This window comes from Balaenoptera musculus, chromosome 7, assembly GCF_009873245.2.
Source record: "Balaenoptera musculus isolate JJ_BM4_2016_0621 chromosome 7, mBalMus1.pri.v3, whole genome shotgun sequence".
NCBI classification, from domain to species: Eukaryota; Metazoa; Chordata; class Mammalia; order Artiodactyla; family Balaenopteridae; genus Balaenoptera; species Balaenoptera musculus.
Genome location: NC_045791.1, coordinates 34,757,464 through 34,783,457, shown reverse-complemented (window position 1 = coordinate 34,783,457; position 25,994 = coordinate 34,757,464). Strand labels below are relative to the sequence as shown.

The following is a 25,994-nucleotide window of genomic DNA, read 5'->3' as shown; positions in this document are numbered from 1 at the left end:
TCTTTGTTTTATTTTTATTGGGGATGAAGACTGTTTGTCTTTTTAATTTTTCTGGAGGAGTTTAAGCATTTAGAGGGATGAATTACCTCTGGCTTTATGTGTCCAACATCATCAAACTGCCCCATGAAGATATTTTGTTGTTAAAATGAGCCCTGTGTGTGAGGTCATTCTATCTTGTTACACCGGACACCAGGGCAAACTATTTAGAATAAATTGGAATGAATAACTAATGAAAGAGAAAAGAATATTCCTTTCAGCGTTCCTGGATATACTAGTCTTGTTCTTTTTTTCTGGCTTCTCCTTACTTCTTTCCACTTTTGCATCATTTTGACCCATTCACCCTCATGGCTTATTCCTTCCTTTCCATTTCAGAGTAGCTGTAATGGCAGCCTAGCTGCAGACAAGGAGCCTTTGTCCTCTGAAGGAGATGGCATGAAAGACAGGAACTGCTCTTGTCCTGTCTACCATGGACGTCAAGAAATGCCTTTTCTTCTACTCATGAACCTAGGCTACCAGGCTGGCAAACAGGAAGAGGCCCTGTGCTCCCTGACTGAGCCACACAGCACACAGTACCCTGACTCTGGAGTGAACATTTCTGCTCCCTCTTTGTTCTTTAGGGAACTGATTAGTCTACAGCCTTGCTATTCAAAGTATAGTCCAAGACCCAGCGCCATCACGCCACCAGCATCACCAAGCAACGTTCAAAATGAAGAACTTCCACCTCAAACCTATGGAATCAGGATCTGCTTTTTTTTTTTTTTTTGGCGGTGCCACGTGGCTTGTAGGATCTCAGCTCCCCAACCAGGGATTGAACCTGGGCCCCAGCAGTGAAAGCGCTGAGTCCTAACCACTGGACCGCCAGGGAATTCCCAGGATCTACATGTTAACAAGATCCCCAGCTGATTCAGATGGGCATTAGAGTTTGAGAAGCACTGGTCTATAGGACGTCCTCTTACCCACAGACACATTTTCCCTTTCTGGTGAGTTTGGGACACGATTCAACAGAAATCATACACTATACTGAGATATATCTTAGTAGAAATTATGCCCTTACATATACCTAGGTACACTAAGAACAAATTGAAAACAAATTTAACTTAAAAAGTTGAGCTCTTTGCCTGATATGTTTTTAATACTCTGAATAGACTGGTGAATTTCCTTGTTGCAAAGACTTGACACCTCTTGTGGAGAACTATTCAAACCAAGGAAATAATCAGAAACAACTTATCAAACACCAACCCAAATCTTGCTACTTGGCAATTTTTAGAACTCCTCAGGCAAAAACAGACTACAAATTCCCTAGTCAAAAAACATAGATAGTCAAGCAAAATAAATTTCTTTAGTTGTTTTCACTATGTTTGTGCATATTCTCTTAACTGCTGAGCTCCCTGGGAAGCTACATTGATTTATTTGGATGCTTTGCCCGATTCTTTCTCATTTGGGATTTTTGGTGAGAACATAATCAGAATTTAATATTTCGATTTTTCCAACATTCCAAAGCTATGTTCTTTTTAAGCATCCTGAGAATCTCAAGGCTCTTTAAGCTTTTTCCTCCCCTGTGATTTTAAGTTCAAGCCAAACAATTGGATTTATCCTACTATCACTTCACCCTTAGAGAATTCTGTCAGAAGCAGTACTCATTTTTTTTTTTTAACTTTTTATTTTATATTGGAGTATAGCCAATTCAGAAGCAATATTCAGGGGCTTCCCTGGTGGCACAGTGGTTAAGAATCCACCTGCCAGTGCAGAGGACACAGGTTCGAGCCCTGATCCGGGAAGATCCCACATGCCGAGGAGCAACTAAGCCTGTGCGCCACAACTACTGAAGCCCGCGTGCCTAGAGCCCGTGCTCTGCAACAAGAGAAGCCACCGCAACAAGAAGCCTGCGCACTGCAACAAAGAGTAGCCCCCGCTCGCCGCAACTAGAGAAAGCCCGCACACAGCAACAAAGACCCAACAGAGCCAAAAATAAATAAAATAAATTAATTTAAAAAAAAAAGCAGTATTCAGTTTGCAAGCAAAGCAGGAAAACATCAGCAGTATTCTCAGATTCTCTTAAAATAATTTCCATAATATAATATTGAGGTTTACTGCTTGATATCTTAAGGATATCAAGGATCAATTTTTATTTTTGAACCTCTGTTTCATGAGCAAAACACTCAAGTGTTCTTTCCAGCATTGTCCAAGGACAGTAGCTTTATTCTCTAAATACTTTAACAAAACAGAATTTTCTGACTGATCAAGTATGTTTATATGATAAATCAGTGGCCCAGGCATGATTCAAGAAGGTAATGTCCTTTATTCTTTAATTTTATTATTGTTATTTTACTTGGATTAACTTCTATTATAAACTTCTATTTATAAATATTTGATCTAGCTCACAATATTTTGTTCACTTATACAAACTTATTCATACACTAACATGAAAACCTATACAAAGGGGTTATAATATTGAGCCTAGAGTATTTGACTCCTACTCTTGTATCTAACTACTAGTTAGAAATAGGTATAATATTTATATTGCATGTACTAGGTATAGTCATTTTACTAGTAACTGCAGGTGACACAAAAGAAATAAAAAATGGTCTTTGTCTTAAGTGTACTTTTTCAGGTAGGAAGACAAAGCAGAAGAAATGTGCAAGAAGAAAATGGAAAAAGAATCTCACCCATGTATAAGATGGTAACAGCTACCTGGGCCACCAGTGTCAAGCTACTTGAATGCTTATCCTGGGTAAGGCACTGTGCTTAGACCTTGACATGTAGCAGTATCTCATTCACAACAGCTCCATTCTACAGAGGAGAAAAATGAGGCTGGGAAACTTCAGTAACTTGAAATTGGTATTCAAACCAACAACTCATATCAAAACCATGCTCTTAACTATGTAGTACTGCCTGCCTGATAGAGAGTAAGGGATAGAATATTTATTTTCCTTTGCTTTTTAAAAAACCTGTTGTCTACTATTTTATTTATTTTTTTACAGCTTTGTTGAGATACAGTTGACAAATAACATTGTGTGAGTTTAAGGGGAACAAGGCATACAACATACTGATTTGTTACACTTATATATTGTCAAATGATTACCACAGCTAATACCTCCATCATGTCACGTAATTATCATTTCTTCTTTGTGGTGAGAGTATTTAAGATCTACTGTCTTGGCAACAGTCCTTTACTCTTGATATTTCAATTGCAAACCTCTTGAAAATGAGAATGATGTTACCTAATTCCTTTGTGTCGCCCAGGACCCTGCACAATGCTGGGCAAAGTTTAAATGTTGCAACTTCCCCAATGACGAACTGCAAACAGGATTACCAAAATCTTGGCAACTAGCAGCATAAACTTGGTGTGCTAGACCTTTTCTAAAAGAAAGAGCATAATATAATAGATATCAGGTGGTTTTCTCATGGTTTGCATATCCACTAAACTCATGGTGCCTCTCTGGGATTTTTCATCTGACCTTTGGTCTCAGTTCACTTCCTCTACCTTTAAGAGTCAACTCAATCTTCACCTCTTCTGTGGAGGAAACATTCCCTGACTTCCTGAAGTAGAGGGGACTGTTTTCTCCTTGGTGTTCTACTACTCCTAGTATCACACTTCATAGCACACATGGTACAGTATGTAACACTGGTGAGTGGGGGGATGGTGCATTTATAGTGAAGCCTGGGAGAAGCCCATTGCCATCTGGTGGGGAGATAAATTTGTAACACAATATACATCTCATATCATGGCAGTGTAGATTTACATGACATGTTCAAGGCATCTCATGTGTGATATAATATTTATTGAGTGTGTGATAGATAGAAGATAGATAGATAGATAGATAGATAGATAGATAGATAGATAGATAGATAGATAGAAAGAAAACGTTTTCCTTGACCCTCTTAGGGTTCCTGGCTGGGTCTGAAAATGAAACTGACAAAGACAGATGAAGAGGAGAAAAGCCTACAAATTTATTTAACGTAAGTTGTACATGACACAGAAGTCTTCGTGAGGAAATGAAGACCCATGGAAACAGTTAGAACTGAGTATTTTTATGCTAGGTTTGATGAAGAGAGGATAGTCATGGAAGAATATGATAGGTCAGAGAGTATGAGGTAATTGAAGTAAACTGGAGAAAACTTAGCAAAGCTGGTTTGTTAGGATTCTTCTCTGTGTCCATTTGTCTTTGGAGATAAGAATGCTCCTTTCCTACAGGTATAGGGTGAGCACCTCTCACAGGAGGCTTTTTGAACTATTTCAGAGAAGGATGGTCATGGGGGGGGATGGTCAGAGTGACTGTCTTGCTTCTACTGTTTCTCAAACTCCTTCTACTTAAAATAGTCAATATTCCAAGGTGCCATATTTTGAGGAAGCAAGTCCTGGACCCCATCATTAGTAAAGCATTACTCAAATTGCCCCACTAGAAACTTGTCGAGATTTTAATAGCTGCTCCTTGAAAAAAAGGCTTTAGTGGTCAAATGAGTTTGATAAATTCAAGATTAAATAAAGTTAAACTTTTAAATGTATGCTATAATTTTTGCCTGCAATACTTCTCAAAACTCAACATGTGGATGTACATTGTGAATCTCCCAAGTGTGAATCCAGTATGCAGCATTTCCTAATCATACTTGCCCATAGAATTCCCTCTTTTTTCATGCCCTGTAGAACATAGTGTGGAGACTGACTTCATGGTTGAGAGTAGAGAAAGATATCAATGTCATCACGGGTTAATTGCCTGGTTTTGGATCAGCACTTTAAGCCATAGTTTCCTCATCTGCAAAATGAGGATAATACCTATATCTCATATTGTTTGCAAAACAAAAACGGTTTATAAAATGCCTAGGAGTTCTCAGTAGATCTTCGCAATTACGATTGTTAACAATAATATATCTGGGAGCTGGGACTTCCCTGGTGGCGCAGTGGTTAAGAATCCGCCTGCCAATGCAGCAGACACAGGTTCGAGCCCTGGTGTGGGAAGATCCCACATGCTGCGGAGCAACTAAGCCCATGCACCACAACTACTGAGCCTGTGCTCTAGAGCTCACGAGCCACAACTATTGAGCCCATACGCCACAACTACTGAAGCCCACACACCCAGAGCCCATGCTCCGCAACAAGAGAACCCACCGCAATGAGAAGCCGGTGCACCACAATGAAGAGTAGCCCCCGCTCGCCGCAACTAGAGAGCCCGCGCAGCAACAAAGACCCAACGCAGCCAAAAATAAATAAAATTTAAAATATATATATATATATATCTGGGAGCTGCCTATTCATCTTCGGAACCCCTGTGCTTTGCAGAGTACTGGACCTGAAGTTGACTTGAGTTCAGACTGTTACACGTGGCTCAGCTTCAGCATGTGGGTGGCCCAAAGGCTTCCCTACTAACTGTATCCTTTGTCCTTTAACAGGATTGGAGTCAATCTTAGATGAGTCCTGTTCTGGTCATGGTCCTATTGCTTAGTATCTTCTTATAAAAAACAAAAATAAGATAAAAGAAGAAATGAGGTTTGAACTAAATAACCTCTAGAGTTCATGTTCTCTAAAACTATAAGGGATGGAAGTTTCCTGCCGGTCCAGTGGTTAGGACTCAGCGCTTTCACTCCCATGGGCCAGGGTTCAATCCCTGGCCAAGGAACTAAGATCCCTCAAGCCTTGCAGTGCAGCCAAAAATAAAAGGGGCTTCCCTGGTGGCGCAGTGGTTAAGAATCCGCCTGCCAATGCAGGGGACACGGGTTCGAGCCCTGGTCTGGGAAGATCCCACATGCCAAGGAGCAACTAAGCCCGGGTGCCACAGCTACCAAAGCCCACACACCTAGAGCCCTTGCTCTGGAACAAGAGAAGTCACCGCAATGAGAAGCACGCGCACTGCAACGAAGAGTAGCCCCTGCTTGCTTGCAACTAGAGAAAGCCCTTGTGCAGCAACGAAGACCCAACGCAGCCAAAAAATAGATAAAATAAATAAATAAATAAATAAATTTAAATAAATAAATAAAATAATAAAATAAAAAACAAAATTTAAAGAAACAAAATTTTAGCCCAACGCAGCCAAAAATAGATAAATTAAATAAATAAATAAATAAATTTAAATAAATAAATAAAATAAAAATTTTAAGGGAGACCAAAAGTAATTCTCAGGCTGCCACAATTAGAGTTTTGGTACTATTTTGACTGGGCTGATGGGTACAAGTGTCTATGCACCACTTTATTTTTTTCACTTAGAAAGGCCACTTTAAACTGATTGCCATCAATATTCTTTTTTTTTCACATAGAAAAGGTGAATATTTAATACACCTGTAAATGTTTATTTCCTTTTCCCTTTGCAGAGCAAACCACTTTTTAATTCAGGAGTGGCATGCAATCAAAACCTACTGATATTTACATCATTTGGAAATACCTCAATGTATTACTTTATTTGAAAACGCATATAATATTCTTGATATAAAGGAATTTGACTTTGGTTAATCTTTCATTTTATTAGATTATATATCAGTTATATATGAATATACAGCACTATAAACTAGAATTTATGCCTGGGAGTCATTTTGATACATCTCCTCCCTGACCTCTATTTACCAGCCAGTGCAGCTGTGGGGTGGTTCTCTGTGTAGGATTCAGAAACAATGCAATTTTTGAAGTAAACCAGATGTTTTCCATTTCAAAGGAAAAGATCACACTCAGTGAAGTATTTATTTATAAGCTTCACAACAAAACAAAAGATTATAAGAAAACTTTCAAGGGACACGGGTCATAGAAACCAACTGAACACCACAGCTTTCCCAACTTCCTGGGAAGTTGCAAAAGAAATACCTGTACACAAAAGTTGACCTTGTGCTGGCTGCAAAGATTTGTAGATTAAGGTTGTAATGACCAATAAATTACAATGAGAGTTACCATTACAATCTGATGAGAGACTCCCACTTTGGCTTTATTTGGTTTCTATCCACTTTTTCCAAAAACACATCCTGTAATACACATACAAAGGAGTGGTTTTTAAAGCATGTCCTAAAATGAGTGTCTACGGAAACTTAAGGAATACTTTGGGAATAAATTCCCTCAAAACAAAACCAAAACCAACACGTTTTAAAAATCGAAAGTGAAAATAGGTGTAACTTGTTAGTGACTAATCATTGGAGACACCAGGTTTGGTATTCGAGCAGTGGCTAGATTTAAAGAAAATCATCATTTGAGTAGTTTTCCTCTCCTTTTATTCTCTCTTTCTTTTTTTTAAAGGAACCAAACTGTTGATCTGGGGGACACCCACTTGAAAAAGGCTCAAGGCGCTTCTGGACAAGGCAGCGCCAGCCGGGCCCGGAGGTTCCAGCGACTCCCGCGGACGCTCCACCTGCGCGCCCCCAGCGAGGTTTCCGGGAACCGCGGCGCGGCGCTCGGCGGACCGAGGCGGGTGAGTGGGTGCCCCGTTCCCCTCCTGCCATCCCCGCTCCTAGTGGTCCAGGGCTGGAGAGGCAGTGGATGGCGACGAGGCAGGTTCCGCGGGACTCGGGACCTCCCGCGGGGAGACGCCCGGCGGAGAGCCGGGGGCGGACGGGGGCGGGGCGCAGAGCCCCAGCGCCGCGCCCCTGCGCTGCCCGCTGCCGGGGTCGCGGGGACCACACAGCCGCCGAGGGGACGCGCCTGCTCCCGGCCCACGGGGCCTTCTCTGTGCCGTCCCGGCCTCTGACCCTGTCTCCTTTGCTTTGCTTCATTTCGGAAATTGAAACTTAAAATGGTTTGTGTTTCCCCACTGTTCTTGTAGTGTCTCTGGAGATAGTTGTTAGGAAAACAGATTCCTTCAGGACATTTACTCTCTTGGCAGGCGCAGGTTTTGGCAGTCGTGCCTCACTTTACAGAATATGCAGGGGTTTTCTTGAAAGAGACATCCAAAAGAGAATGCGATGTTTCCCTATCTATACAACATGCAGAAGTTTAAAAAACAAAAACAAAACAAAACAAAAAACAACTTTGTGCATCACCACCTCCTTTTTCCTTTCTTCTCCTCATTTCCTTTCTTTTTGCCGCCAGGCATGCATATGGGAAGATTTGCTTCTATCAGGCGGGGCACCACGGTGATGTGAGTATATTAAGGGAAATAGGTAGTGAATGGGTGTAGGTGATTTGTACTGGTTTTTTCATTCGCTGCCATAACAAATCACCACAGACTTAGTGGCTTAAAAGCCACAAGTTTATTATCTTAAAATTCTGCAGGTTAGAAGTCCAATTGGGCGTCACTGGGCTAAAATCAAGGTGTCTTCAGGGCTGCCTTCCTTTCCCGAGGCTAATGTGGTGAACCTGTTTTCTAGTCTTTTCCAGCTTCTGTAGACTACTCACCTTCTTTGGCTCAATGGTGCCCTTTCTCCATCCTCAAAGCCAGCAATGTTGCATTTCTCTGACTATTCTTCTGTTGTCACATCTTACTCTGATTCTACTCTTCTGCCTTCCTCTTTCACTTTGAAGAGGGACCCTGGTGATTACATTATTTCCCCACCAATAATCCAGGAAGATCTTTGTATTTATATATATGTATATATTTTTTTGACTGTGTTGGGTCTTTGTCGCTGCATGCGGGCTTTCTCTAGTTGTGGCGAGCAGGAGCTACTCTTTGCGGAGCACGGGCTCTAGGCACGCAGGCTTCAGCAGTTGCAGCACATAGGCTCAGTAGTTGCGGCACACTGGCTCAGTAGTTGTGGTGCACGGGCTTAGTTGCTCCGCGGCATGTGGGGTCTTCCCGGACCAGGGATCGAACCCGGTTCCCCTGCATTGGCAGGCAGATTCTTAACCACCGCACCACCAAGGAAGTCCAAGATCTTTATATTTTAAAGTCAACTGATTAGCAACCTTAATTCATTCTACAGCTTTAATTCTTCTTTGCAGTGTGACCTAACATATTCACAGATTCTGAGGGTTAGCATATGGGCATCTTTAAGGGGACCATTATTCTGCCTACCATTTGACTGTATAAAAGGAAAGCTATTACTGTACATCCCATTTATGCAAAGAGGGAAAGTATCCAGATACTAGATATGCTGTAAGAAGTCCTGGGAATATTATGTAGTAGACCATTCATATGAGTTAAATATATTATTGAGAGCCTTTATTACAAGCCTTTATTATTATTCTTAGTCTATATTAAAAATATAGACTAAAAAAACAGTTAAATAATGTTGCAGTTTCTGCTTTCTGGAAATGTAATAAGAGAACTTCACATGCCTGGGATGTCCTGAGCTGAATAGATACCTCAGTCAAGATACTGCACAATTCTATAAATATTGAGTGTTTTCAGTGTGTGAATGTGTATTGTGCTCTGAATGGATACAAGGAAGAATGGACGTGGTCCCTGGCCTAGAAGGTCATGACCATCTAGTCATGGAAAATGACACAGGTACACAAATAAAGCTCCCCAAAAGAGATAATAGTGGGAGAAGTAAAATCATTTGGGGGAATCAGACAAGGCTTCAAGAACTTGGAGGGGAATTTGGGATGGATGTTGAACAGTAGGGTTTCATTAGGTAGAGGTTAAGGTTGGGAGGGGAGGAAGGATGTGACATTGAGGGACAGGAGGGAGAAGAGAAACCCTTAGAGTGTTCAGTGTGGTTAAGGGACTTGGTCCAGGAGTTGTCTAAATAAGACTAGTTGGGGTTAGATTGTGTAAGACCTGAGATGAATACCGTTATAAGGACTCTGCAGTTGTTAACGCAATAAAGAGCTACTTATATATACCTTTTTTATTTTTAAACTCCTCAAACTTACAGAAAATCTGCAAGTAAAAATTGTCTTTTTCCTGAGTTATTGGAGAGTAGGTTTCATGACCAATTACCCTGGAATTCTTGAGTATTTATTTCCTACAAAAAAGGTGTTCTCTATGTAACTACAATACAGTGATTAAAATCAGAAAAATTAAAATTGATACATTATGCCATCTAATCCTTGGATCTAATTTGAATTTTGCCAGTTGTCCCTATAATATCCTATAACAAAAGGACCCAGTTCAGAATTATGCATTGTGTTTAGTTGTGATGTCTCTTTAATCTCCTGCCTGGGACAGTTTCTCAGTCTTTCCTTGGCTTTCATGAACTTGACACTTTTGAAGAGAACAGGCCAGTTTATCTCATGTTTCCTCATGTTTAGATTCGGCTCATGCATCTTTGGCAGGAATATCATAGGAGTCATGCTGTGTTCTTGGTGTGCTTATCATATGTCAGATGATTTTGATGTATCTCATTATTTACTTTGATTACTTCATTATGGTGTTGTCTGCCTGGCTTCTTCACTGTAAAGTTATTCTTTTCCCCTTTGAAATCAGTGTTTTGTGGAGAAGTATTTCTTTTGTTTGTTTTGTTTTGAGAAGCTTTATTCATAATAGCCCCAAACCAGAAATAACCAAATAGCCACCCACGAGAGAATGGATAAACAACTTGTAGGCTATCCATGCATGGAATACTACTCAGCAATAAAAAGGAACAAACTACTAATACATGGAATAACATGGACAAAACTCCAAAACATGTTGAGCTTAAAACTCTAGCACATATGAAAGGGTACATACCAAATGATTCCACTTATACGAAGTGCAATAACAGGTTGTTCAGTGTAAGGAAATTTTAACTCAATTAAAAACAATCATGGGCTTCCCTGGTGGTGCAGTGGTTGAGAACCTGCCTGCTAATGCAGGGGACACGGGTTCGAGCCCTGGTCTGGGAAGATCCCACATGCCACGGAGCAACTAGGCCCGTGAGCCACAACTACTGAGCCTGCGCGTCTGGAGCCTGTTCTCCGCAACAAGAGACACCACGATAGTGAGAGGCCCGCGCACCACGATGAAGAGTGGCCCCCGCTTGCCGCAACTAGAGAAAGCCCTCGCACAGAAACGAAGACCTGACACAGCCCCAAAAAATAATAATAATAAAATAAATAATAATATAAAAAAACAACAAAAAAACCCCCAAAAAAACAAACAAAAAAAGCAATCATTTCTTGAGTATAGACTATATCCCTGGCACTCTTTCGGGTACTGTTAGGGTAGCGTTCTGGATGAACTAGAGCATACTTTAGAGAACAAAACAAAAATCATAGCCCTTACAGTGCTTATATTCTTGTAGGTCAGCTTGACATGTTCAATGCAAAAGGGCAAACTGATATTTATCCCCATTGAAGTTGTTGATCTCCTTCAAGGGCTTGTCAATGCCAGGACTGGTAAGTGCTCAGAACACCTAAATGATTGAGACTGCACTGGATTTTGGTTTGCAGTACTTGTGAGTAAGTATTTTGAAACTAATTAAATGGTCCTTTCCTCACAAGAATATCAAGTTATCTATCTATCTATCTACCTAGCTAGCTAGCTATGTTTACCGACTCATAGTTCTCTGTTTTGCTCAGTGGATTTAATTATTACTGTCATTATTTATTTCCGTGCTTAATTGATTCCCAGATTTGTCCAGTGAGAGCCTCATCAAGGTGGACTCTATGTTCTTGTGACATATCCTCATCATTCTTTGAGCACTTCTTGCTTTCTGGCATCATAAGATGCTTGTCTTGTACTTTTCCTGTCCCACTTCTAGAAGCAGCCATTTCTCTGAATAGCCTTGGTTCCTAGTAGCTGAGAATGGTACTAGAAACTAAATTCTGGGTGCTAGATGTGCCCACTGCTATTGTCTTTGTTTCCAGGCCCTTTTACCAGACAGAACTGGGGAATATCACACATTCACACACTTATATCTGTATTTAAATTTCTGTACTTCTCTATCAATCTATCAGAAATCATGAGATTATGCTGATATCTCTAGTTCCAATTCATAGCATTCATTCTATTTTTCTCCCTTTGCATATTTATAATCACGTTCTCTGACAATGAAAAACCTGACTCCTGTTATCCTCCATATATTTACTTACTTGATAAATTGTGTTTACGTACCTTTGCCCACTGGGAGCTCCAGGCTCATCTTGTATATTTCCTGCCCCAAAGGTAGAATCAGCCATTGCTCAAAGGAACCCTAGTTCCTTTTATTGGAGAATAGATTGGAAACCAAGGTCTGGGTGCTAGATGACCCCTTCTTTTTTTCTAGTTTTATTGAGAAATAATTGACATACGCCACTGTACAAGTTTGCAGCATGATGGTTTGACTCACACATATTATGAAATGATTACCATAATAGGTTCAGCTAACCTCCATCTTGTCATATAGATACAATAAAAAGAAAAGACGGAAAAAAAGAAAAAAAAATTCTCCTTGTGATGAGAACTCTTAGGATTTATTCTCAGCAACTTCCCTATATATCATAGCAGTGTTAGCTATAGTCATCATGTTGCACATTACCTCCCTACTACTTATTTATCTTATAACTGGAAGTTTGTACCTTTGACCACCTCCCTCCAATTCCCCCTCCCTCTACCCTCTGCCTCTGGTAACCACAAATCTGATCTTTTTTTCTATGAGTTATTTTTTGTTTTTTTTTAAGATTCCACATGTGAGATCATACAGTATTTGTCTTTTTCTGTCTGCCTGATTTCACTTAGCATAATGCCTTCAAGGTCCATCCATGTTGTTGCAAATGGTAAAATTTCTTCATTTTTTATGGCTGAATAATATCACATTGTATATACCACAATATATATACCACAATTTCTTTATCCATTCATTCATCCATTGATGGACACTTAGGTTCTTTCCATGTCATGGCTATTGTAAATAACGCTGCAATGATCAGGGGGTACAGATATCTTTTCAAGTTAGTGTTTTCTTTTCCTTTGGATATATTCCCAGAGATGAAATTGCTGGATCATATCAAACTAAAAAGCTTCTGTGCAGCAAAAGAAACCATAAACAAAGTGAAAAGACAACCTATGGAATAGAAAAAAACATTTCCAAACCATATATCTGATAAGGCTTTAATATCCAAAATATATAAAGAACTCATAAAACTCAATACCAAAAAAACAAATAACTCAATTAAAAAATGGGCAAAGGACTTAAATAGACATTTCTCCAAAGAAGATATACAAAAGGCCAACAGGTACATGAAAAGGTGCTCAACATCACTAATCACTAGTGAAATGTAAATTAAAACCCCAATGAGAGATGTTTAAAAAAAAAAAAAAGGAGAACAAAAAAAATAAAACCCCAATGAGATACCACTTCACATTTATTAGAATGGGCATCATGAAAAAGACAAGAGGTAACAAATACTGGAGAGGGTGTGGAGAAAAGGGAACCCCTGTGCACTGTTGGTGGGAATGTAAATTGGTGCAGCCGCTATGGAGAACAGTATGGAGGATCCTCACAAAGTTAAAAGTAGAACTACCATATGACCCCTTTTTTTGGACACTGCCTGTGTTCACACTGAGTAAACTAAGCCATGACTAATTTTTTGCTAGTCTTCTATTTTATTTTTAAAGAAGAATACATGTCTTTTCTGTTTCTTCTATAGGAATAGTGAGAATTTAGCCACTTGAAATCTTGGAAGATTGTGTTAACAGACACATTATTTAACGTGCTTCTAAAACAATAAAAACTGTTGTGATAATCCTTGTGTCATTTGATCTGGGACAACTCCATCTTAGTAAATTAATATGCAGGCAAGTTTTCTTAACTTTTTTGGTGCCAGTCTGAAAAAGCTTGTGGGCCTTTCTCAAAATAAAAAAGTTTTTAAGTTGTATAAAACAAAATACATAGAATTATAAAGGAAACAAATTATATTGAAATATGATTATCAGGTTATTTAAAAAGCAAATATTTAATATAGTAATATATATCAATATACTACAGTTTATTACAAGACCTAGTCGTGAGTTTAATAACTATCATAATTTTGAAGCAGGGTTAAACACAAGCAATGTTTCAGGATATCTGGAAGAGTCAAAATATTTTATGAAAATATCTGTACCGTCTTGGTGACTTTTGTCACAGGGGCTGCAAATACTATGTGGCTTGTTGCCTATATTCATATTTGAAGAGAATGCTAAGTTTCAATCAGAGGTTATTAGAAATAAAGATGAAGTTTTTTTCCTGTCCAAGTGTATGAACTCAGGGGAGGGTTTGTGAAAACCCCTGTACGCATAGAGGAACGGTGTTTGGAGGTCTTTTTACTCCATTCCATTTGGGGAGTATAATAGGGAGAATTAAATATTTAAATAAAAACCTTTGAAAAAGTCTAGAAGACCAAAATAATAGTCTTTTAAAATGGAGCATCATATTATGATTGAAATGAGAACTACAAAGGAATGTTAATACCTATTATTTTCTCTTATGGTGTTGAAAAGCAAAGGATTTTTAGAACCTTTTTATATGTTTATAGATGTGAAAGTTATTTGAAATAGAGACTTTGGATATAATCCACATGATAATAAAGGCTTCGGTGATAGGAAAAAACATATAGCAAAGAAGAGATGTTTCTTCCGTAAGAGGGTAAAAGTTATTTTTTCTTCTTGAATTTGTGTGTTTGTACTATTTTTAAAGTATTTATTTTTTATAATAATTAGGGAACCATGGCAACTGATGAAGATAACAAAAAACAAATTCTTAAGGAGTATGGGCCAGCTGAAGAATTTATGAAAGATGAACAAAACCAGGTAAAAAGGAAAAATTACTGAGTACTATTAAAGATTAACTTACATCTATTAGTTTTGCAGTGAGGCATGTTTCATATGTCTTTGTCCAACATTATATTGAATGTGGAAGAATATTAGGGTTTTCAGGGTTTTTTTACCTCTATTATTCAAGACTGACAAGAAGAATCGTATTTCTTTTCTTTCTCTTACACAGCTTACAATGTTAGCTGCTTTTTCACTTCCTCTCTCATTTCTTTGATTTGCACCTAGAAGTTAAGAGCTTCGTTAGCAATTATCCAATTAGACCTAAGAGGGAATGGAGGCTCAGGTAGTTAAACCACTTACTCAAGGCCATCTGTCTGGCATGTCAAGGCAGCTATACTGTGGGAATCACAGGAAAAAAAATTTTTTAATTGCCCCAGAGTAACATATGTCCACAGTTATGGTGCAACTTAAAAGTCATATTGGAGTCACAAATAGTTAGGAAGAAATTGACAGAGCACTGAAACTAAGATCCAGAAGATAGGGGTATCAATCCTTGCTCTACTATAAACATTTCTGTGACTTTGGTTTAGTGTGAAAGGTGGTTTCCTTTTTTGTATAATGGAGATAATAATCCTTGGTAGTGGTAAGAAAGTCGACAGGTGATGATGTAAAACATTTGACAAAGGTATTATTCACGTGATCATATTTATTCTGAGACTGTCTAATGTCTTTCTTTGCCTTGTTCAAAGTGAGAGAAATTTTGCTTCTTTAATTAATTAGAAAAATGAGGTCGGGCCTGGGACTTCCCTGGTGGTCTAGTGGGTAAGACTCCACGCTCCCAATGCAGGGGACCCGGGTTCCATCCCTGGTCGGGGAACTAGCTCCCACATGCATGCACAACTAAGAAGTCCACATGCCACAACTAAGAAACCCACACGCCGCAACTAAAGATCCCACATGCTGCAACAAAGATCCCGCGTGCCGCAACTAAGACCTTGTGCAGCCAAAATAAATAAATATTAAGAAAAGAAAAGAAAAATGAGGTCAGGACTGTTTAAATTTTGGGTGTTATTTTATTTCCTTTTTATTTTTAGAAATTAATTAGTGAAATTGAAAAGGAAAATACTCAGTTAAAGGAGGAGATCCAAAAGCTTGAAGCTGAGTTGCAAGCGACAACCAGGAACTCCCAGGTACTTCTTTAATTATTTTATGTATCTCATTTTTCACAGACCCCATTTTTCAGGAAAAGCAATTTATCGGTACAGAATTCATTTCTAAAACATTATGGTCATCCCTGGCACCACTGTTTGCAACAGCCCCAAACTGAGAGCAGTAGGATGAATTAATAAATTAGGGTGTATTCACACAATGCACTACTACACAACAATGAGAATGAACAGGCTACAACTGTATGCAATAACATCGATGAATTTCATAAACACAGTACTGAGCCAGAAAAGGAGAAAGAGGGCACACCATATGCTTCCATTGAAATAGAGCACGAAAGCACGATGTTAGAAGTTAGTATGGTGGTTACTCTTAGAGGCAGGTAGGAACTGGAAGGGTACCCAAGAGGGCTTCTGGGATGTTGGTCTTGTTCTGATTATTAATCTGGGTGCTGGTCACAGGTGTGTGATCACTGTAGAATTTCATCTTGCTGCACACTTATGCTAATACATGTTTTAATATTCATGTATATGTTAATCCAAAACTACCCCAAAATGGTGGTCATTATCAATCACTTTTGGATCAAATTCTTGGTCTTCTCAACAAGTTCTTTTATTGTTCTCCTCATCCAAGTAATTTAAGTGAGTTTCACAGTTAAAAAAAAATTGGATGAGTATCTTCACCATTTAAATTCTTTCTTAATTTCTCCTGTGTTTGAGTTAGACATAGCTTTCACTCCTTTTTTCTTCATAACAACCCAGGTTGTTAAAAAAAATACTTTAAACAATTTAAATGCTTAAAGCATTGTCACTTTTTGTTTCTGAAATGGGGGATAGGATGTTGAATATCAGGAAGTGAAGTTTCCGGTGTTTGTGAGATTTAGAGAAGTCTCTGTTAAGATTCTGGATACTTCTCAGGCTGGAGCCAGAATCATTTAGTCCTACAACTCAAAGGGCCTTGGGAACCCAGCCAGCTCAGTTGATTCACTTCACAGAGGACTGAAACTGGGGTCTAGAGAGCATAAGTGAATTGCTCCCTGCCGCGGTGTACTCAGGACTAGAAGCAGGCATTCTCACTCTCACTCCGGAGAGCTCTTGACTTCTCAGGGTATACCGGATGTTTCTACATTATTGGGAAACACTCTGCCTTTTCTCAAGACACTGCAGATCGTTTTGAAATCAGAGTTATGGTAATCAGAAATTCTACCAAAGTTACATGTAGAATAAATGTCAGATTAGATCAAATGACTCACTTGATGTTTCTAATCTCTTTGCGATAACACCTTTTCTTGCAACATGTAAAATAACCATGGGAAATAGAAATGCAAACACACGATTCATTTGTGCATTTATGTGTGGTTGTACTGACTGTTCATCCCACTGATTTTAAGCAGCTAAGTATAACCCCTTAACTATATCCTCCAGATTACAGATCTTGCTGGTAGTGTCCCTTTACATTTTTATAAACCTAAGTTGTGGTAATGGTTAAAAAGTTGATGGGCAGGTGTTGAGGAAGGGGGAATTTAAATTTGATAAATTTTAAGTCATTGAATTCAGGAGTCTTTCTTTTTGGATGAAGTTATCTGAGTTTGCCATCAAAATAACCATAGTATACACCTGACTCTATTTCATACCTCTTTGCAGTGAGGGTAAATATACTGTGCAATGATTTCTTTGTGAGATAGCCTATTATTGGCACAGTTGTTTAAAGGGTATTTTTCTACAGGAATGATGTAGGCTTTAGACTCAAACACCACACAATATTGACCAGTTTAAACGCTTAGAAAAAGTGAGAGATTATATATTTACAATTTCATCTGTGAAATAATACTAAAGGATCAGCACCTGACTACATTACTGAGTACTTCCCTGGGAAGAAGCAATTACTAAAGATATTAAATAAGACCATGCTCAGTATTCCGTGGGGCTCTGAAGTCAGTGGAGAGTGAATTATTGGATGATCAAATCACATTATCATTGGAAGGACTTAAGTTATTTCTTGTCTTGATTTTAATCAAACATTTCCGTTTGAATTAGATTAACGAGGATATTCCCGCAACAAAGATAAAGTTCACAGCTGTAGAGAATCCTGAGAGTGACAGCCAGTTTTCAAATATCTCCTATTCGTGTCAAGTGAGCTCAAAAGTCCCTTATGAGCTACAAAAAGGACAAGCACTTATCACCTTTGAAAAAGAAGAAGGTATGACTCATGTTCAAAAATTTGACCATGTTACCTTTGGAAAGCACTGGGACTTTCAAAGAGTTTTTGTAGATATTTGGCCATTGCTTTACAATTTTTACATTTATCATTTCATCTCATCCTCATAGTGACACCCTGAGGTAGGTATGATTATCCCCATTTTACAGATGAGAAAACTGACTCTGAGACGTTGAGTGACTTGAACATGATCACTCATTCAGAACGTGACAACGCTGGGACTCAAGCCCAGGTGTTGTGATGTCCAATACCAATGCCTTTCTACTGCAGCTGCTACCTGTAAATGATAATACTAGTGATAATGTTTCAAGGTTTTAAAGCTCTACACCATTCTCGGAGAGTTCTCATAGACATTATCTCATTGTATACTCACATGAATCCATGAAAGAAATAAGATAGAGAGTTAGTATTTACATTTTGTAACTAAGAAAACAGATTCGCAGGTGTTTAAGTGATTTACCTAAGTGCACAAGACCTGTGAATGGCAAGAGCCCTGGAGTCAGAGATTTGGGGGTGGGACCTGATGTTTGCCAAGTCCGCCGTGGTGTGGGACCCTCTTGAGATCTGGGGGCACCTTAATGAGGAGAATTTGGCTTTGAGTGCCAGCTGTGCCCCTTTCTAGAAGTGTAATTTGGTTGGGTTCTTTACAAATCTCAATTTTTTTATGACAGGTTTTGTGGCAGTACCTACCTCAGGGGGTTGCTTTGAGTATTAAATGAGAAATGTTGAAAAATACTTAGCACAGTGTCTGATACGTAATAAACACTTAATAAATGTTAGCTGTCATTACTGCTACATGTTAGGAATTTTTCAGCTAGAGAAACAGAAGCTTACCTAAGATAAGGAACTTGCTCAAGGTCCGTACAGGTGATAAATTGCAGAGCTGAGAGCCAAACCTCAAGTACCCTTGTACTTTCTTTTTTTTTTTTTAATAGTAATCTTTTATTTATTTATTTATTTTTATATTTATTTTTGGCTGTGTTGGGTCTTCGTTTCTGTGCGAGGGCTTTCTCTAGTTGCGGCAAGCGGGGGCCACTCTTCATCGCGGTGCGCGGGCCTCTCACTATCGTGGCCTCTCTTGTTGTGGAGCACAGGCTCCAGACGCGCAGGCTCAGTAGTTGTGGCTCACGGGCCTAGTTGCTCCGCGGCATGTGGGATCTTCCCAGACCAGGGCTCGAACCCGTGTCCCCTGCATTAGCAGGCAGATTCTCAGCCACTGCGCCACCAGGGAAGCCCACCCTTGTACTTTCTACTGGACCAACATTCCTCTGAGCAGGCCACCATCTGGGCTTTTTGTTCTCATATTTTCCAAGTTAGATTAAGTTATGGGTGGGGTCAGATGGTCTTCACAAGTCCTTCCAGTGTTCAGATTCTGGGAATCTATGATTATAACTCATGTCTCCTTGACGCCTGGTTTGTTACTATAGCCTGAAAATATATAGAAAGACATTCTGGCCGGTCACTATATGCACATACGCTTTGTCCACCCTGGGTCCGCCCCTGCAGCTGAGGGTGAAGGGGGAGGCCAAGAGCCCTGTTGGCAGTTGGCAGTTGGCAGTGGTAATTGGGATATAACTGAAGGATGGAAGTGAGGATTTGGGAAGCAAGGATTCTGCATAGGAATTACCTGGGGATGCTGGGAACAGGATTTTCTTCAGAAACAGCTGCATCACTGCTTCCACGCTTGGCATGGCTCTGAGGTCCTGCTCTTCTGGACAACTTTGGGTTTCTACACAATTAAACAGGAGTTGGCTTTTGACAGAGTCACAGAAGTTGAAACACAAGTAGGCCCTCTCAGCTGTGTCAGATCACCAGATGTTGGAGGTTTGGGGTGTGGGGGAGGGGTGGGGATTGGGAGGGAAAGGTCATCATCTAAGTATTACTTACAGTTGATAATCTCTGTTATTTGTTGCCTGTTGTCAATAACAACAACAACAAAGCTGTAATTCAAGTTATAGAGCCATATCATGGTACAATGAGTCTGAATTCCCACATGACAACGCCCTGTTTTCTAGCCCTGTTTCTCTCTTCCTCCAGCTGTGGTGTGCTATCTGGTTGTTATAAACACATGTGAGGTTTATAAGACCGGGACTAATTTGTCTCTAGTCTTTATGACATTAGAGTAAGCAGCTCCAAATATCAACAACTGAAGGGTTATAAACTCTTATGTCACACAATTAAAAATAAACACATACCCACATGCATTTTATTTTGGTTTTTTATTATTCTTATTTATTTATTTATTTTTGGCCACGTCTTAGTTCCCCGACTAGGGATTGAAACCCAGGCCCACAGCACTGAGAGCACCGAGTCCTAACCACTGGGCCACTAGGGAATCCCCCGCACATTCATTTTAAACTGTCACGTAGTTGCTATTGGATTGCTAATGATTTTTGGCATAATTATATTACTAAGCCTTTCCCATTTGCATGGCTAAATTAGACTAGTTTTGTGATCAGTATATCAAGACTATCGACTTTTTAATGAATGATCTCAAGAGCATTTTAAGGAAAGTAGAATTCTTCATTAAATATGACCAAAAAAAAAAAAAAAAAGACTCACCCTTTGGTATTCAAGTCTCTGTGGTCTTTAATATGTAATCCTGGGGAAAGACAGAGACAAGAACAAATATTTATTTCTTTGTTGCTTGTAACATATTAAGGAGGAGTGACAAATGATAAATAAGATTAATTGTCAGAATGACACTGACCTAAAACATTTTCCCAGCTTACTCAACATGGAAGAAATTTCTGGCTGAGCTTTAATGTACTAAGGGAATTCTCTGATAATTCTGTCAACAGTGGAAAGGAAGGGTGTGTGGCTGTTCTGAAGTAATATATGAATTTCTGAAGGATCATCAGGCTCAGTCTCTTAAGAGATGAACCTAGAACTTGATGAGAATTTCTACATTGTAATTTTTTGCTGATGTATTTTGACATTAATATATCCTACTATGGTGGCAAGACCATCATCACTTCGAAATCCTAAGAAAAATGTAAAAATTAGATCCCTTAAAATTAAAGAAAATTTTAAATATTCAGGATTATTTGTTGTTAAACCAAACATGTAAAACTGTATTGAAATATTGGAAATTAATACTTCCCAAATTATTTTGCAGTTGCCCAAAATGTGATCAGAATGGGGCACCATCATGTGCAGATACAGGATGTAAATGTGAAGGTGATGGCCAGCCCGGTTCCATTAAACTCAGGAGTCAGATTCCAGGTAACACGGTGATTAAAGCGTTTCAGAATTCCGTTAAACACGGACACTTTTCTCATCCATATTTCTGAACGTGAAACGATTTCCCAGGTTCACGTAGGAGTGTCTAAAATGAAGATCCACGTTACTGACATTCCTGATGAACTGCCTGAAAGTCAGATGAGAGACAAGCTAGAACTGAGTTTTTGTAAGTCCCGCAACGGAGGCGGAGAAGTGGACTGCGTGGCGTACGACAAGCAGTCCCGGAGCGCCGTCGTCACGTTTGTGGAAAGTGGAGGTATTCCCGCACTGAGAGTTAAACAGTGCTCTAGCCTTTAAATTACGTTCTGCCATGTCTGAAAGTATCCCTTTCTACTGCTTTTATCTGGAATTTATTAGACAGCATAATAACAGGGGATTTTTTTTTTAACCTTATGAAACGGTAGAGTCCTGAAAATGATTTCCCTGAGTGCTACTGAGAATGATAGGATTACAGATAACAAGTACCTACATCTTAGTGCATTCCTATACGTGCCAGGCATGGAGTCTTTGGTGTTTTATACATATATCTGCTCAGATCCATAGCACAGCTCTGGATGTGGGAGTTACACTCATTTTATTGATGAGGAAACTAAGGCGTACTCAAGGTAAGCAGCTTACCCAAGATCACACAGTGGGTGTGTGGCAGAGAAACATTCTGAAAATATATATATATAAAACTGTCTCTTCATCTCACTTACTGTGATTGACAAGGATCTCAGGTGGAGGTAATCGATTCCAGGAAGAAAAGGGGGTAATAGAGAGAACAGACTTTTACCAAATCATCTTAGGGAGGTTTATATTCTTATAATGAAAAATAGAAGATTCTCCAAGTTCTTTTGTTAATATGTTCAAATGATTCTCAATGTAAAAATCTCTTCCTCTAGTTAATCTAGTTCGTAGGGCTTCTCCTGGGTTTGCACATATGATAGAAATCCAAATATACAATTAAAAACCATCGACTGGGGCTTCCCTGGTGGCGCAGTGGTTGAGAATCTGCCTGCTAATGCAGGGGACACGGGTTCGAGCCCTGGTCTGGGAAGATCCCACATGCCGCGGAGCAACTAGGCCCGTGAGCCACAACTACTGAGCCTGCGCGTCTGGAGCCTGTGCTCCGCAACAAGAGAGGCCAGGATAGTGAGAGGCCCGCGCACCGCGATGAAGAGTGGCCCCCGCTTGCCGCAGCTAGAGAAAGCCCTCGCACAGAAACGAAGACCCAACACAGCCAAATAAATAAATAAATAAATAAATAATAATTAAAGGTGCTAATAATTTAAAAAAAAAAAACAACCATTGACTGATTTAAGTTTTTTCATAATAAAGTAATACATGCTTTTTAAAGAAAATTGAAATAATAGAGAACAACATTAATTTAATAAAAATTGAGACATTTCCTTAAATTTCCAAACTTCCCTTTCTCCTGCTATGTAGCTAGTTATGGTTAGGTGAATGTCTTTCCAGATCCTTCTGGAATTGCTGGATAATATGGTAATTCTATGTTTAATGCTTGAGGAACCGCCATACTGTTTTCCACAGTGGCTACACCTTTACATTCCTACCAGCAATGTACCAGGGTTCCAGTTTCTCCACATCCTTGCCAGCAAGGATCTACACTCTTAACCACTGTACTATATTGCTAATTCAAGGTGGACTGGTGAGAGGAGAAAAAAAGTGATTGGATACGCTTAAGAACTGTTTCTGTTAAACTCTATGCAATCTTGACATATTACCTTTTTTCCCTCTAGGAGAAAAAAGCTGCTAAAAATAAATCTGGTTATTTTTTGTGTTGGAGAAAATTGATGAATTTTTGTTATTTGCCTTCACTTTTTTTAGATAACATTCAGCACCCCTCCACCTTTGATTAACATCATTATACAGGTTTATTGAATGTCATGTATTAGTTACAGGACAATTAAGTAATTATATATATATAATAATAATACAGTAATTTGCTATATATATGTATGTATATATATATATATGCACAGAAAGAGAGAGAGAAAGAGAGTATTCTAATCGTAATTTGCATGTGTACTTCTTGAGAGATTGGGAAACACTGGGTTTTGTTAGAATGGCTGGGTTACTTTTTGCAAATGGTTATCACATTTTATGTAGCTCAAGGTAGGTCTATCTGAGGACATCGCAGCTCACTGTGCATTGATTGACTGATAGTTTAAGACAGATGGAGCTGTTTAAATCTCATTATCATTTGGTCTTATGTTTTTCAAAATTATGTACTGTGAATTCTTTAAAGTGGACTGTAGAGTTTCTTAAAAATTAATCGCTCAAGCCACTGTTTACTCTGACATTCTGTTTGAAGGAGGTTTTAACTTTGGTTAAAAATGTTTGATATAAAGGAGAAAATAATTTTTAAAAATTTACTTCTAGTTGCTGACAAGATTTTGAAAACAAAAGACTATCCTCTTTATATAAATCAAAACTGCCAGAGAGTTACTGTTTCTCCGTACACAGAAACATACCTGAAAAAGTTTCAGGTAAAGTCCTCTCTTTTCTTTCATTTTGGAAACTTATTGCCCAGCCCCACCCCACAAAAAATAAAAAGTTGTGATTCTGTTTCCGTTTGAATCTTATTAATTAACCTAGCCTACCATCCTGAAAGCTAGAACTCATGCCTAACTCTTGCTTTCGCTTTCCCTCCAGCATTCATTTGGTTACTTGATCTTGTCACTTCCACCTCTCACTACCTCTCTAACTGGTCTCTCTGTCCGTAGAGTTGCCCTCCTTTCCTCTATTTGTCACAATGCCACCAGAGTTATCTTTCTGAAACTCAGATCCGACTCTGATATTCTCTTGCTTGAAAATCTTCCTGAGGCCCGTTGTCTCTCTCAAGATAACATCCAAAATATTAAGCAGAGCTTATAAATGTAAAGTTTTGTAATTCAAAGCGCTTGGAAAATTTTCTGTTTATCTTTTTATTTTGCTTCTTAGGTATTTTCAGGAGTATCTAAGAAGACAGTGCTTCTGACTGGACTGGAAGACCTTCAGATAATAGATGAAGAAACTGTAGAGGATTTTATTAACATTCACTTTCAACGGGAGAAGAATGGAGGTGGAGAAGTCGAGGTAGTCAAGTGTTCCCTTGGGCAACCTTACATAGCATACTTTGAAGAATAGACTCATGGAATCATATGAAAATTAGAGCTTTTGAACCCAAATCACTGTTAATGCTTGACAAAAATGAATATCCTTTTCCTTAAAAAAATTAAAAATTTAATTCTTTAGTGTTTGTTTATTCTTAGATACAAAATATATTTCTGTTTTTGAATTCTTTGTTTCCACCTGTGCTGCATGTTTACAAATGCAATAACTATATTAAAACAGTTTTGTTCATAAATTTTGTGGCTGGGTGCCATGTCCATTGAAATGAACCATAAGTGATCCAATTGTCCGCCCGCCATGTTGGCTCATTCTGTCACGGTCTGAGCCAACAGCAGAATTAAATTCATATTAAAATGCTGGCAGAAATGAAATGCTTTTAGAAAAGATTCTAAACCTAGACCTATCCAATGCTGCCTGCCATCTAAAATAAAGGGAAAAGCTAAAAAGAAAAAAGGCTTGGTTTTGCTTCTGATGTTTTATTTTTAGGTTTTCAAGTTGTTATACTACCATCAGAAATACTCATTACTCTCACATTTCTCTTTGGAATAAGAAATGTTGCCTATGGGGCTTCCCTGGTGGCGCAGTGGTTGGGAATCTGCCTGCCGGTGCAGGGGACACGGGTTTGAGCCCTGGGCCGGGAGGATCCCACATGCCACGGAGCAGCTGGGCCCGTGCTCCACAAGTACTGAGCCTGTGCCTTTCAGCCTGTGAGCCACATCTACTGAAGCCCACCGCATGCCTAGAGCCTATGCTCCTCAACAAAGACAAGCCGTCGCAATGAGAAGCCTGTGTACTGTACCAAAGGGTAGCTCCCGCTCGCTGCAACTAGAGAAAGCCCGCATGCAGCAACGAAGACCCAACACAGCCAAAAATAATAAATTAATTTAAAAAATATATTAAGAAGAAAAATTTAAAGAACCTCATTTAATTTCGATTGGTACAGTCTCACTAGCACAGGGGGTGTTATATTTAGTCTGTGGCAGACTGCCAATTAGAAATAATTTTTTCCTAATATTTAGGACAAAGTTGGAAGCAGTCACTTTTGTTCCTTTTGGAGGCCTTCCTCAGGCAGTAAAATAGATAATTTCATTTGATTTAAAATTTTCACAATGGTTTTGATAAATGTTACTTATCCTAGAAAATAATGCTTTTTCTTTGGGTTCCTTTCACCATTCCACCTGTGTGTGATCTGACGAAAACTCAGAAATCAAGCACTGGCTCTCCTGCTTATTTCCAGAGTTTTACAGATTTTATAGGAGGAAAGTTTTCTTTAAAATATACCAAAAGAGGGCTTCCCTGGTGGCGCAGTTGTTAGGAATCCGCCTGCCAATGCAGGGGACAGGGGTTCGATCCCTGGTCCGGGAAGATCCCACATGCCATGGAGCAGCTGAGCCCGTGCGCCACAACTGCTGAGCCTGTGCTCTAGAGCCCGTGAACCACAACTACTGAGCCCGTGTGCCGCAACTATTGAAGCCCACGTGCCTAGAGCCCGTGCTCTGCAACGAGAGAAACCACCACAATGAGAAGCCCGTGCACTGCAACGAAGAGTAGCCCCTGCTCACCGCAACTAGAGAAAGCCTGCGTGCAGCAACGAAAACCCAACACAGCCAAAAATAAATAAATAAATTAAATTAAAAAAAAAAATACCAAAAGATACTGTATTGACTATTTAACGTATTGCATGTTATGGTAGGAAGCCTTCAACTATGTGTCCAGGATGAGCTATCTCCACTTATTAATGTGTGA

The 25,994-nt window shown here is 39.2% G+C and overlaps 1 protein-coding gene across 4 annotated transcripts in view; it reads left to right on the top strand.

The window, feature by feature from the left end:
* The window catches only part of NMI (N-myc and STAT interactor), a 115,769-nt gene extending 91,369 nt beyond the window's left edge, over positions 1-24,400 (top strand). Inside the window, exons 1-9 of one of the 4 annotated variants that reach the window (XM_036857106.1) lie at positions 2,655-2,731; positions 7,211-7,382; positions 14,451-14,540; positions 15,599-15,694; positions 17,708-17,870; positions 21,007-21,113; positions 21,201-21,387; positions 23,517-23,623; positions 24,078-24,351. In XM_036857106.1, the coding sequence (XP_036713001.1) occupies positions 14,457-14,540; positions 15,599-15,694; positions 17,708-17,870; positions 21,007-21,113; positions 21,201-21,387; positions 23,517-23,623; positions 24,078-24,263 (930 nt within the window). In that variant the 5' untranslated portion in view covers positions 2,655-2,731; positions 7,211-7,382; positions 14,451-14,456 and the 3' untranslated portion in view covers positions 24,264-24,351. Of the gene's footprint in view, positions 1-2,654; positions 2,732-7,102; positions 7,121-7,210; positions 7,383-8,023; positions 8,049-14,450; positions 14,541-15,598; positions 15,695-17,707; positions 17,871-21,006; positions 21,114-21,200; positions 21,388-23,516; positions 23,624-24,077 lie in introns of those variants that run through there. The other 3 variants (XM_036857105.1, XM_036857104.1, XM_036857107.1) reach the window with 3 other exon arrangements.
* The last annotated feature ends 1,594 nt before the right edge of the window (positions 24,401-25,994 follow it).